The sequence below is a fragment of the Phalaenopsis equestris genome, unplaced genomic scaffold, assembly GCF_001263595.1.
Source record: "Phalaenopsis equestris unplaced genomic scaffold, ASM126359v1 Scaffold000263, whole genome shotgun sequence".
Taxonomy (NCBI): Eukaryota; Viridiplantae; Streptophyta; class Magnoliopsida; order Asparagales; family Orchidaceae; genus Phalaenopsis; species Phalaenopsis equestris.
The window spans coordinates 103,126-117,896 of NW_018164705.1; the positions used below are offsets into that span (position 1 = coordinate 103,126).

Here is a 14,771-nt window from a genome sequence, read left to right on the forward strand (position 1 = left end):
CCCAGTTCGGGGGGAGCCGAACCCGAGCCGGGACCAGGCTCGCTCAAGCTCGGCTCGTTTACAGCCCTGCCCGTAGGGAGTCTTGAAAGTCAAAACTGGCTGACTATTAAGCTAATATTAAACGCGCGCATTGCGCCTTCGTATTCCCTTAAAAATAAATATATCACACATATTTTATATATTTATACATATCTATTATTTAAATTTTATGAAGCAGCCGGTCTGCGTCACGTGGCAATTTTCGCCGGAGGACGTGGACCGACTCGTCAGCCGGTGACCTATTAAGCTAATATTAAACGCGCGCATTGCGCCTTGGTATTCCCTTAAAAATAAATATATCACACATATTCTATATATTTATACATATCTATTATTTAAATTTTAGATTTATTTATATAATATTCTATACCTACATCACCACAAATCAGATGGTCCAAATAGGAGATTGTACGACAAATGAGGGTCCACTGACAGAAGACAAGACCCACATATCCTAATTTGAACAAATCAAACTAAAATGAGATGGATAAGCATTTGAGATAACCACTATAAAAAAGTTGACCGAATGTATCAACCAGCCTTATGGTAGATCCTACCAAATGAAAGAATATCATTTCTCGATATCATAAGCCGTCCCAAAGACGCCACAGGGCTCCTCATCAGGAATTTAGAATTGGCAATACAATAATAATCTTATAGTTATTCTGCAGGCTCTACTCGTCGAGGATGAGCAAACTATCAAGTTGTGATCATGCACCCTTGTTCGATAGTCTATTCTCACTTCACCGATAGAAGCTCTTCGTCCAGAGATTGAAAGTCAACAGCCAAAATAGATCAACTGATCGACAAAAATTGTCAACCCGAAGCTAATCAAACTCACCTACTCGACAACATTGGTCTAGCCAGCTGTATTAGTCTATCTAGCTGAAGCTATACTAGCCCAGACGACCGAGCCAAAAAACAACCAAGTGATAGACTTATATATGCAAAATACCTCTAATATCATGTATAAATCTCATTATAGGGAAGTAGCAATAAATACTATGATATTATAACCCTCCTTTATAAAATATGAAAATCAGACAGAATATATATTACATTATATTAAATAAAATTAGATATTTGATAATTTTATCCGCCGAAAGGCAGAAAATAGTTGTAATTTAATTTGTGTGAATTTTAATTATGAAGAATTAAGAAAATGAAAATGTTAAGAAAACATTTATTTTTATAAAAAAATGTAATAACATCATTAAGAAAAATGAATGTGGAAAATTAGTATAATGAACAAATTTAGTGGTTGTTGGGGCCCTCGAAACGGGTATAAAGTGGGTGCTTCCGTATAGACTCCCCCTTCCGTCTACCTTTCCCTATTTCTAATCGCCCTCCCGTTCCTCTTCTGCTCGTCGGAGAGAGGGTGATCAAATGGCATTTGGGAGATAGGGATTTCAGGCTCCGCGATTCTATTCGGCTTCCATCCCCTTTGTGAAATTGTTAGGGTTTCGTTGGGTGGTGCGAGGAGGATAAGGGTGAGATGGCGGGGGATAAGGGCTTAAGCCTCGAGGAGATCAAGAACGAGACAGTTGATCTGGTAAGGAGCTTGATTGTATGAGATCCTGTGGTTCTGTTTCCTGTTTTTTAATCGATTGGATGATTTTAATGGATTGGGTTGATTCTCGCCGTTTGTTTGGTGATTTGTGTTGTGAATGTCTGACCGCGATGATCTGGGATTCGTTGATTTAGCTGATGGAGATTGCATGTGATTAAAGTTAGCATGGGTGTTTATGGATCCAAGCTCGGATGCCTTTGTTTAAATAATTAAATAAAGTATTGGTTTTCAATTCTCTCGACGCAATTTGATTTGCTCATCCGCTTTGTTTTGGTAAAACAAAATTAAGTATCTTTGATTTGGTAAGTTATTGAGGCGCGAGAGGGGTGGGAGGCACAGAAAACGATCTTTCCTTGTCCTGCTGTGAGTTGTGCAGCCTTTCTGGATCTGAAAGATCGTTTTCGCCTATTTCAGGCCTGTCTTCTGACTTTAGATGAATAAATTAATGAAATAAGCGACATTTTTTTTTCTTAATGGATTTGTTGTAGTGGAACCATGTACAAATTCCTTTTTATCCTGAAATCTCTGTTTTTTTTGGCGTGGGCGAAGGATTTTCAGCTCCTATATCTGTTTGCTCTTAACGGTTTGAGTACTTCGTGACCGTACACTGCACAATCTTCTTTTTCCAGTAGGTTATTAGAAGGGTTAACGAAAAACAGCGTTATATGGGCAATATTGTCCTTGCAGCCGATTTGCTCCCTAGCTTTATTCTCCAATTATCCTGAGGTCACAGAACGTAACCCGTGTCCTACCCGTGATCGATTCACCTAAAAGCGTCGGGAACCGAACCGAAAACGTGCCTGATGCTGAAAGATTTATTTTTTTGCGGCCTTCTATGTTGAAAAAAAGTTTTTTCTTTTTTTTTTTTTTTGGTTTTAATGTAGTCATCATCCCTGTTTACCAGGAGAGGATTCCCGTGGAGGAGGTTTTCGAGCAATTGAAATGTACCAAGGAAGGTCTTACGTCGGAGGAGGGAGCCAACCGGCTCCAGATCTTCGGCCCCAACAGGCTCGAAGAGAAAACGGTCATCTTCTGATCTAAGTCGTTCGGTTTCCCGTTTTTTTCCTTGGGTACTGTACTTTTCTAAAAAAAAGATGTTTTTTTGTTTGTTATTAAACAGGAAAGCAAGTTTCTCAAGTTTCTTGGCTTTATGTGGAATCCCCTCTCTTGGGTGATGGAGACGGCTGCCATCATAGCCATCGCAGCGAGGGGAAAAAACCCTGACTGGCAGGACTTTATTGGAATTGTAGTTCTCCTTGTGATTAACTCCACTATTTCATTTATCGAAGAGAACAACGCTGGTAACGCTGCCGCCGCCCTTATGGCCCGTCTCGCCCCAAAAACTAAGGTAATAGAAATCCAAATTTGTTATAGTTGAAGTTTGGAATGGTGTTTCCTTTTGGGTGCCTATGACAGGCAGTGGTCTATTTTCTTTGCTCGACATAATTGGCAATTCATTTATGTCTCTTATGTCCAGGAAAGTTGTTTCCTTTTTGGATCCTATTGAAGCGGCACACATCCATTTGATGTTTCATTTTGCTCTTTGGGGTTTTGTGTTCTGAAGCATGTACTAAAAGATTTCTTATTTTTACCAATTTTGTTATATATGGTGTGAAGAAAGATGGCGTAGAAATCATTTATGATTTTCAGTTACTTTTGCTTGGCTTAAGATGATCCGTGATTTTTTTTTCACTGTTTGTGATATTTACTTAATTGCTTTAGGTCCTGAGAGATGGTAGGTGGTCTGAGGAGGATGCTTCCATCCTTGTCCCTGGAGATATCATTAGTATCAAGCTTGGAGACATTATCCCAGCTGATGCTCGGCTTCTTGAGGGAGATCCTCTCAAGATTGACCAGTCTGCTCTCACTGGCGAATCTCTTCCTGTGACTAAGAACCCTGGTGATGAGGTCTTCTCTGGTTCTACCTGCAAACAGGGGGAGCTTGAGGCAGTTGTCATTGCCACTGGCGTCCATACATTCTTTGGCAAGGCTGCCCACCTTGTTGACAGCACCAACCAAGTTGGCCACTTCCAGCAGGTTCTCACAGCCATTGGGAATTTTTGCATCTGCTCCATCGCCATTGGCATGCTCGTAGAGATTATAGTCATGTATCCTATACAACATCGCAAGTATAGGGATGGGATTGACAACCTACTTGTCCTATTGATTGGAGGCATCCCAATCGCCATGCCCACTGTCTTGTCAGTCACTATGGCTATTGGATCTCATCGGTTATCACAGCAAGGCGCAATTACGAAAAGGATGACTGCCATTGAGGAGATGGCAGGCATGGATGTGCTTTGCAGTGATAAGACTGGAACCCTAACTCTTAACAAGTTGAGTATTGATAAAAATCTTGTTGAGATTTTCGCTAAGGGAGTTAGCAAGGAAGATGTTCTTCTATATGCTGCAAGGGCATCGAGGACTGAAAACCAGGATGCCATTGATGCTGCCATGGTTGGGATGCTTGCAGATCCTAAAGAGGTATAAATATATTAAGTAATTGAAGCAGGAATAAGTTTTTCTTTGTAACTTTAATGGTTAATCGTGCATAGTGCTTCTTGTTTTTCTTTCTCCACAGGCAAGGGCTGGCATCACCGAGGTCCACTTCCTTCCTTTTAATCCTGTTGACAAGAGGACTGCATTAACTTACATTGATGCTCAAGGTCACTGGCACCGTGTCAGCAAAGGTGCTCCTGAGCAGGTAAATGAAGTATTATTCGTCTTTTTTCTATTAAAAACCATAACAAAGTTGTTATTTTTAATTAAGTGACATTTATCTGTCAATGCAATCAGATACTTAGCCTAGCCAATGCCAGGGAAGATGTTAAGAATAAGGTTCATAGTGTGATTGATAAATTTGCTGAACGTGGACTTCGATCTCTTGCTGTTGCTATCCAGGTTCCAAATTTATACCTTAATCTGCATTTCTACTAGTTTTTTTTTGTATCTTCTCTCTGAACATGGTGGTTTTATTCCTTTATCAGGATGTTCCGGAGGGGAACAGGGAAAGTGCTGGTGGGCCATGGCAGTTCGTCGGTCTTTTACCTCTCTTTGATCCCCCTAGGCATGACAGTGCTGAAACCATCCGCAGAGCTCTAAATCTCGGCGTTAATGTCAAAATGATCACTGGTAGAATTGCTCATCTCTTAGTTTATCTTTATACATCCTGGTAACTTGAGACTCCCATTTCAAAAGCGTGTATTTTTGCAATTTTTAGGTGATCAGCTTGCCATTGCCAAGGAAACTGGCCGAAGGCTTGGAATGGGGACTAACATGTATCCTTCCTCTGCATTGTTGGGCCAGAATAGGGACGCATCAATTGATGCTCTCCCTGTTGATGAATTAATAGAAAAGGCTGACGGTTTTGCTGGAGTGTTCCCAGAGCACAAATATGAAATTGTGAGGAAGCTGCAGGAGAGAAAGCACATTTGTGGAATGACTGGAGACGGTGTAAATGATGCTCCTGCATTGAAGAAGGCTGATATAGGAATTGCTGTTGCAGACGCAACTGATGCTGCCAGAAGTGCTTCAGATATTGTTCTTACAGAGCCTGGGCTTAGTGTCATTATCAGTGCCGTGTTAACCAGCAGAGCTATCTTCCAGAGAATGAAGAACTACACGGTAATTTCTTGCTGTATGTGTTTACAAAATTGCTAATTGTCTTCAGGTGTGATCTTTGGGACTAATTGATATTTTATTAACTTTTTCAGATTTATGCGGTCTCCATCACCATTCGTATTGTGGTAAGTGCAAAATTTAAAAAAAAAAAATTAAGTAAAACATTAATATTTATGAATCTTTCCTGTATTACATCTGACTCTTCTGTTGATATTTGCAGGTTGGTTTCATGCTTATTGCCTTAATTTGGAAGTTTGACTTCTCACCTTTCATGGTTTTGATTATTGCAATTCTTAATGATGGTATGGTTGTGTTAATTTGAACTTTTCAGTGAATAATTTAACTTTAATCTGACATAAATAATTCTTTTGCTTAATTGTTAGGTACAATTATGACGATCTCAAAAGATCGAGTGAAACCTTCTCCTGTACCTGACAGCTGGAAGCTTAAAGAAATTTTTGCTACTGGAATTGTGTTGGGTAGTTATTTGGCTTTGATGACTGTCATCTTCTTTTGGGCTATGAAAGAAACCGACTTCTTTTCGGTTTGTATCTCTATTTGTTCAATTTTTATTTGCAGGTTATATTACCATTTTTTTAAAATTTTTTTGTTGATATAATCTTTGCTTGTATGCAGGACAAGTTTGGGGTTCGATCACTGAGGCTGAGCAATCATGAGATGATGGCAGCACTTTACCTTCAAGTGAGCATTGTGAGCCAGGCCCTCATATTTGTGACTCGATCTCGAAGCTGGTTCTTTATCGAACGCCCAGGACTTCTCTTGGTCAGCGCTTTCATCATTGCTCAGCTTGTAAGTTCAGCCTCAAACCCGTCCTTTTTCTAGGAATTTGATAAGCTTATTAATACATTAGAGAAAACGCTTCATATAGTATTGCTTGTTACCTCCTCTTCAGAAATGAGAACTGCTTGGATTTTTATTTTTTTCAGAGAATTTGTACTTGAAGTTAGAAGCAAATCATTATAATGACCTGTGGATACAAATAAACACATATTTAAAAAGTATAAGGATGCAAATTCCCTGTCAAATCCCACTTCCTGACCTTCCTATTTCTTTTGCTGGTTAATGAGAGGCTTTCTAAGATGCCTCCTATCATCCACTCCCTGATTTCTACTTTATTGGGGTGGTGGACCCTGCCAAGATGCTACCATCACTAGAGATTCTCCCACTTGCTCCTAAGCCATTGAAATCTAAAAGCATATGTTGGTAGATAGATGAAATCCATACAAATACAGAGAGCCAAAAGAATAGAGAACGAGACAGCAGATTAGCGCACAAGGGTTTTATTCAGATTCTCCACTGATTGATGGCTTGATCATATTGTACTGCTATGATTGATTGTAAAGAAAATCTAACCAATTTCTATTATAATGTATAATATAAAGCCTCCCCTTTTTTTTATATATATAAAAAAAAAACTTTGATACGACTTAGAAAAAACAATACATTTTTCAAAGCGTTCCTAATGAAGTCATCAATTAAATCTGAATAGCTTGTCTTTTTAGGGAAAAAAATAAACCCCACAACAACTTGACAAGCTAGACTTGGCATGTTCTATCTATGCGGTTCCACAGGGATTTCCTCTTAATCCATTTGCTATGACTCATCTTTCAACTGGAAACATACTGACATGGCACAAAATATTCTCTTTTTTGGCAGGTTGCAACCTTTATTGCTGTCTACGCCAACTGGGGCTTTGCTAAAATTAAAGGCTGTGGGTGGGGCTGGGCTGGAGTTATCTGGCTTTACAGTGTCGTCTTCTTCCTTCCTCTTGACTTGTTGAAGTTTGCCATCCGCTACATTCTCAGTGGAAAGGCATGGGATACCCTCATTGAGAGGAAGGTAATTAAGCTCTCCCTCCCTTCCTCATGCCAACTTTACCCTGCTGCAGTTCTCAAAATACTGATTAATCTTTGCTTTGGTTGCCATAGACCGCCTTCACCTCCAAGAAGGATTATGGCAGAGAAGAAAGGGAGGCACAATGGGCCATGGCGCAGAGAACCCTCCATGGCTTGCAGCCTCCTGAGACTAATACCCTCTTCAGCGACAAGAGCAGCTACCGCGAGCTCTCTGAGATAGCCGAGCAGGCCAAACGGCGAGCTGAAGTTGCAAGGTAAGTATTAGATTTTCCTGCTTTCATCATAGCTATAAAAATTTTTTTTTTTTTTTTGGTGCTAACTTTCTACATGGAAATTGAATCTTAGGCTCCGAGAGCTGAATACATTGAAGGGACATGTGGAGTCAGTGGTGAAACTGAAGGGTCTCGACATTGATACCATTCAGCAACATTACACAGTCTGATCTTGCGCACGAAGAAGAATGAGTTTGAATCTTATATCTGACTACAGATAAATGGATGAATCCTTCTCTATTTGTATTCTATGGTTGCTTGGATTTTCCGCCAAACTTATCTACTGAACTCTAGTTCTTGTTTTTTTGTTTTTTATTCCTTCCACTAGTTCTGCCTACCTTCTACTTTCACCATGTTCTTATATAGTCTTTATTATTGTTAAAGCTATGAAGAGCATATGATATATTTCTTTTTCTTTTTTTTTTTCTTTTTGTTAGCCCATTCGAGAGAGAATGGGTGATGTAAGCCTTGAAATAATTATAAAACTCAAGCAAGATTTTCCTGCCCTCGTTCTCTGTTAGCTTAAAAATTTCTCTGCATCAGAATTTATTAAAAGCTGTCAGGTCCACGTGCGTGGAGGAAACGCAGGAAACAGAGAAAGCCAAAGAAACAGACAAGTGCTTCGGGGGGGTTTTGACTTTAGATGATGAAGACAAATTAAGACTTAGCCGCAGGAGAAGAGCAGATATTTTTATAGCCAATCATCAGTTGTTCTGATCTCAACAAAATATAATTAAAATTAACAGCATTCATTCAATTTTAAATAATCTTTTATTCACCGTATTGCATAAAAAATTAAATTACCAAAATTAACAGCATTCATTCAATTTTAAAAATATAGCATTTATTAAAAAAAATATTTCTTATTCACCGCATTGCTTTTGGTAATTTAATAATTTTTTTTATTTTTTATTTTCCTTTCATTATTATAAGATTGTTGACCCAAATTATAGAGAGAGAGAGAGAGAAAGATTGTTGACCCAAATTATAGAGAGAGAGAGAGAGAGTGTTAGTGTGTGTAAAAAATACTAGGAATTAGTAATTTTTATATTTAATATTTCTCTATTTATATATAGAGGACTAAGGATAATGTGAATTATTTTTTAATGACCGGTTCCGTGTTGTACGATCAAGACATTTGGTGGTTCATTCTTCGGTTCGGCTGCACAAACTGTGAGATGTTACCTGGCCTTACGGTTCGTCTGCCCTTTGGCTTGGTCACCTAATTGTTTGTTTTAGCCTTGGTTCGTTCATATGTTGGGTCAATTGATCTCTGGTCGAACGGGATGTCTTTATTCATTTTGATTGGTGACACGGGTCTTGTTTGGAACCACTCGATCCCAAAGGATCCGATGAAGGGCAGTATTATTGTGAATGGACTAGCGGGGCATTTATATGCATGCCACATAATTAGTATGTATTTACATATCCAAAACTTTAATTTGAAAGTGACATAAAACATATTACTAGTTTAACTTTTTAAATTGTGAAATATACATTATGTATAAGCTTAGGACACCAAAGTGTGATGAATGTAAATACCATAAATTAGTTGTTAGAGATTAAATACAAAAGCATTGCGTGTTATGGATGTAAATTTTCCTTGATTATAGAAGAATACAATATCTCCAAAATTATAAATTTGAGTTACAACTTAAAATTTCTTGTTCATTATTAAAAAAAAAAAGATTATGTACATAATAAATAAAAGTACATGAGAGTAGAAAAAAATGTGTGGATGAAATATAAAAATATATCGTTTTGAATTGCTCATTCTTTTTAATATCTTAAAATTAAAAAAAAAAGTTATCTTCTCTTCATAGATTATCATATTGTACATAAAAAATGTGTCAACGCAAATCTCGACGAGGAGACCCCTCGATGATAAATTGAGAAGACTCACAAATCCACCCGCCCGTGTTGGCGTCTTACATCAAACCCGACCAACATTTTACCCTGAAGAAGCTGACCGGCCCTAGTCAAAAGGCGAACAAGACCCGCTCAGTCGCCCAACTTAAAAGACCTGGCGAGCGAAAAATCCAGAATGTAAACAACTAGAATATCCTGTATGACCTTCCTAAAGAAATAGTAAAATACGCAACCTTATCATTTGTTCTTCTATCTCTTATAAATAAAAAGAGCAAATCATGTTAGAGTTACTTTTTTGGGCTCTCTCCCTCCCCATATATAAAATGAGTCACAAGGGCTCCGAGAATACCTCAATTCCCCCCAAAGGGCAAGTCGCTGTGCATTTTCTCTTCCTCTTTTCTCCCTCCCTCAAGGTTCCTACCACTCTAATTCTTGGGTATGACTCAAAGCACAGTCTTGAAATAGAGGACTAAGGATAATGTGAATTATTTTTTAATGACCGGTTCCGTGTTGTACGATCAAGACATTTGGTGGTTCATTCTTCGGTTCGGCTGCACAAACTGTGAGATGTTACCTGGCCTTACGGTTCGTCTGCCCTTTGGCTTGGTCACCTAATTGTTTGTTTTAGCCTTGGTTCGTTCATATGTTGGGTCAATTGATCTCTGGTCGAACGGGATGTCTTTATTCATTTTGATTGGTGACACGGGTCTTGTTTGGAACCACTCGATCCCAAAGGATCCGATGAAGGGCAGTATTATTGTGAATGGACTAGCGGGGCATTTATATGCATGCCACATAATTAGTATGTATTTACATATCCAAAACTTTAATTTGAAAGTGACATAAAACATATTACTAGTTTAACTTTTTAAATTGTGAAATATACATTATGTATAAGCTTAGGACACCAAAGTGTGATGAATGTAAATACCATAAATTAGTTGTTAGAGATTAAATACAAAAGCATTGCGTGTTATGGATGTAAATTTTCCTTGATTATAGAAGAATACAATATCTCCAAAATTATAAATTTGAGTTACAACTTATAATTTTTTGCTCATTATTAAAAAAAAAAAAGATTATGTGCATAATAAATAAAAGTACATGAGAGTAGAAAAAAATGTGTGGATGAAATATAAAAATATATCGTTTTGAATTGCTCATTCTTTTTAATATCTTAAAATTAAAAAAAGTTATCTTCTTTTCATAGATTATCATATTGTACATAAAAAATGTGTCAACGCAAATCTCGACGAGGAGACCCCTCGATGATAAATTGAGAAGACTCACAAATCCACCCGCCCGTGTTGGCGTCTTACATCAAACCCGACCAACATTTTACCCTGAAGAAGCTGACCGGCCCTAGTCAAAAGGCGAACAAGACCCGCTCAGTCGCCCAACTTAAAAGACCTGGCGAGCGAAAAATCCAGAATGTAAACAACTAGAATATCCTGTATGACCTTCCTAAAGAAATAGTAAAATACGCAACCTTATCATTTGTTCTTCTATCTCTTATAAATAAAAAGAGCAAATCATGTTAGAGTTACTTTTTTGGGCTCTCTCCCTCCCCATATATAAAATGAGTCACAAGGGCTCCGAGAATACCTCAATTCCCCCCAAAGGGCAAGTCGCTGTGCATTTTCTCTTCCTCTTTTCTCCCTCCCTCAAGGTTCCTACCACTCTAATTCTTGGGTATGACTCAAAGCACAGTCTTGAATCCAACATGGATCCAACACATATCTAAAAATATACTTTACACTTATTACAATAACTTTATCTTTTTACATATTTGACTTCATATATTAAAAGAAAATTAGTATGTATTTACATATCCAAAACTTTAATTTGAAAGTGACATAAAACATATTACTAGTTTAACTTTTTAAATTGTGAAATATACATTATGTATAAGCTTAGGACACCAAAGTGTGATGAATGTAAATACCATAAATTAGTTGTTAGAGATTAAATACAAAAGCATTGCGTGTTATGGATGTAAATTTTCCTTGATTATAGAAGAATACAATATCTCCAAAATTATAAATTTGAGTTACAACTTATAATTTTTTGCTCATTATTAAAAAAAAAAAAGATTATGTGCATAATAAATAAAAGTACATGAGAGTAGAAAAAAATGTGTGGATGAAATATAAAAATATATCGTTTTGAATTGCTCACTCTTTTTAATATCTTAAAATTAAAAAAAAAAGTTATCTTCTCTTCATAGATTATCATATTGTACATAAAAAATGTGTCAACGCAAATCTCGACGAGGAGACCCCTCGATGATAAATTGAGAAGACTCACAAATCCACCCGCCCGTGTTGGCGTCTTACATCAAACCCGACCAACATTTTACCCTGAAGAAGCTGACCGGCCCTAGTCAAAAGGCGAACAAGACCCGCTCAGTCGCCCAACTTAAAAGACCTGGCGAGCGAAAAATCCAGAATGTAAACAACTAGAATATCCTGTATGACCTTCCTAAAGAAATAGTAAAATACGCAACCTTATCATTTGTTCTTCTATCTCTTATAAATAAAAAGAGCAAATCATGTTAGAGTTACTTTTTTGGGCTCTCTCCCTCCCCATATATAAAATGAGTCACAAGGGCTCCGAGAATACCTCAATTCCCCCCAAAGGGCAAGTCGCTGTGCATTTTCTCTTCCTCTTTTCTCCCTCCCTCAAGGTTCCTACCACTCTAATTCTTGGGTATGACTCGAAGCAGAATCTTGAATCCAACATGGATCCAACACATATATAAAAACATACGTTACACTTATTACAATAACTTTATCTTTTACATATTTGACTTTATATATTAAAAGTAAAAATATACTTTACACTTATTACAATAACTTTATCTTTTTACATATTTGACTTCATATATTAAAAGAAAGAGTAAATTTCTATTCATATTTTAAACTTGTCATATTTTATATTTATTCATAAAGCCATAGTCTTTTAAAAACATAAATATATATATATATTTTTATATATCTTTGTAACTTATGCCAAATTTAATAACCAGAGTTGTTAAAGTTAGATTGATGTATTATTACTCAATAAGTTGACTATAAAAATAAAAACTATTATGTATAAAAATATATGAGCACTCTTCAGATCTTAATGAATATTTTTATGTAAATTCTTGAGAAATATAATAATACTTGAAAATTATATTTACATATCAATGACTTAAAGTTTAATATTTACATTTATAACATTTTGATGCATAAACTCGTACATGAATATGTGTATATCATTTTTAAGAAGATAATGATTATGATATTTTGATGCCATGTTAAATATTTGAGCAATATATGTGTAAATATGAATGTTTAAGTATTGGATATGTAAATACATAAGAATTATGTGGTACATATGTAAATTCCCTTATTAAGAGATGGTGCCAACCTCCTGAGTATCTCAGCCGATTGCTAAATACATAAGAATTATGTGGTACGTATGTAAATTCCCTTATTAAGAGATCGTGCCAACCTCCTGAGTATCTCAGCCGATTGCGAGCTTAATTTTTAATGATTAGTGGTAAACCTAATTATGCTTTGATTAAGTTAATTAAGCCTTAAGCACCCTCAATCAAGTTTAATTTGGATAATAAAGTGATAATTATAGAGGATCTTAATGAGTTGGAATAATATATTGCTTTCCAACAGTAGGTAGAATCTGCACAGTGGTAGGAGAAGTGGAGCATATGACCAGCATATTTAAGAGCTTTGCTTTTTCTGACTTTTAATTATTCCAAATATCTTTTCAGCTCTTTTTTTTTTCCCTTCTTTAAAGTAGAAAAAGGGAATTTATTTAAATTAAAAAAAAAAAATAGAAAATTCAGTGAGGAAGGAAGGTATAAAGAAGATATGTGAAAGAGATGGAATCCCTATCCTCTAAAATTCCATGTGATGTGCATGTATTGAAAGAGATAGTTTACTTGATCATCATATGTATGATGCACATGTATTAAAGTAATATTATGTTAGTGTTAATAACTTTATTTATAATTTAGTTAGATTGATGAGTTCTTAGAAAGAAATATTATATTTTTATGGAATTAGTGCCTATCTTCTCTTGTTTTAGGGACTATACACACACTTGCATGTTCAATTATTGTTGGGAAAAGACAAATGAATAATGAGTCATGTGTAGATTTATGGATGTATACTTGATATTACTTTATATGAATATTTGCAAAAAAAGAAAAAAAGTATAATTACAATGTCTAATTTTCATGATTCATAAGCATAATGATAGCCTGGACTATTTGGATCATTGCCACTGCCACTTTTTTATTGTTGCAATATCACTATTGTGTGATAATTAGATGACAATAGTTATGTTACTAGCATATACTTTGAAAATCCTTTTCTTATATTGCCTATACTGCATGCTCAAATACTTTGTCATTTATGTTTTAAGAAGTATTACTTATTGCTAGGTCTGATTCATTAAACTTGCAAATGTTGATATTTTCTTACATGTTCGACTAGAGTATTGGTGGAACCTCACCATAGGAGAAAATTTATTAGCAATAGATTTTGGTTGTGAATTCTTATATTTATATACTAGTTTAGTCTGTTTTCTAATTTGGTTTTGAATTGTTTTGCATTCATAATTGTTTCTTTTCATGTAGTTTTCAATTAATGTTGTCTTATTCCCTTATTAGATTATGATTGTAATTTTTATTAATTTAGTGGAATTAACTTTATCTTTCCTTATTATGTATATTGATTGTATGCAAGCTTTCATTTGCTCTACAATACATGCTTATATTTATTTATGCTCATTGAGTTGTCAGTGTGTACTACCTTCTAAACCTAGGGTGTGACAATATACCCTCATATCTCGATGAAGATCTTGAAGTGTCCTCAATAAATTAAATTATTATGAATTAAAATTTTTTATTTGTGATTATAACTAAGAAAATGGGTCATTGATAATCTGTTAAATATACATGTAACTTTAGTGAAGACCCATTAAGAACCTAACATGGATATTCATCCAAAACTTTAATGAACATAAATAAATAACTTGATGTGATATATTTATTGCCTAACAAAAGGCCATTAGCTTATTCATGATGACTTGTTAACAAAGTCAATTTTAAAAATTGGTTTAAAAATATACCCTTCTATTTTTTTGTGTTGATTTGTCTAACATGGGTAGGATTAAAAAAAAAATGATAGAAAAATTTAAAATAGTCCTTTAATAGCCATAACAATAAATTTTAAATTAATTTAATCAAAAAAATTTAAGAGCTTTAGAGCTTGATTGCCATAAAATTACATGTAAAAATAAAATATAAGAAACAAAATACCATGTATTAAATTATGCTTGACCACGAGTTCATCATCCATGTCTACTTTTCCTTTTAGTCACTAAGTCCTGTCTCAAAAGTTGATTATTATAGCCATCATAAACATTTTATCCTATCAAATTTGTATTCACATAATTAATTAAATTAATTGTACCTTTATAATCATATATATATATATATATATATATATATAT

The 14,771-nt window shown here is 35.4% G+C and overlaps 1 protein-coding gene across 1 annotated transcript; it reads left to right on the forward strand.

Annotated features, from left to right (window-relative positions):
* The first annotated feature begins 1,364 nt into the window (after positions 1 to 1,364).
* Positions 1,365 to 7,885, forward strand: LOC110024632 (plasma membrane ATPase). Its single transcript, XM_020724705.1, has 15 exons — positions 1,365 to 1,591; positions 2,514 to 2,633; positions 2,730 to 2,957; positions 3,332 to 4,093; positions 4,191 to 4,313; positions 4,406 to 4,510; positions 4,597 to 4,741; positions 4,830 to 5,233; positions 5,323 to 5,355; positions 5,451 to 5,532; positions 5,614 to 5,774; positions 5,867 to 6,040; positions 6,908 to 7,090; positions 7,180 to 7,361; positions 7,453 to 7,885. The coding sequence occupies exons 1-15, from the start codon at positions 1,535 to 1,537 to the stop codon at positions 7,547 to 7,549; spliced, it is 2,856 nt and encodes a 951-aa protein (XP_020580364.1). The 5' UTR covers positions 1,365 to 1,534; the 3' UTR covers positions 7,550 to 7,885.
* The last annotated feature ends 6,886 nt before the right edge of the window (positions 7,886 to 14,771 follow it).

Bases quoted from the DNA above. Each gene is read 5' to 3' on its own strand.
- LOC110024632 (XM_020724705.1), top strand. From the start codon at position 1,535: ATGGCGGGGGATAAGGGCTTAAGCCTCGAGGAGATCAAGAACGAGACA. The intron at 4,094-4,190 runs GTATAAATATAT...CTTTCTCCACAG, and splicing joins TGCTTGCAGATCCTAAAGAG to GCAAGGGCTGGCATCACCGA. The intron at 4,742-4,829 runs GTAGAATTGCTC...TGCAATTTTTAG, and splicing joins TAATGTCAAAATGATCACTG to GTGATCAGCTTGCCATTGCC.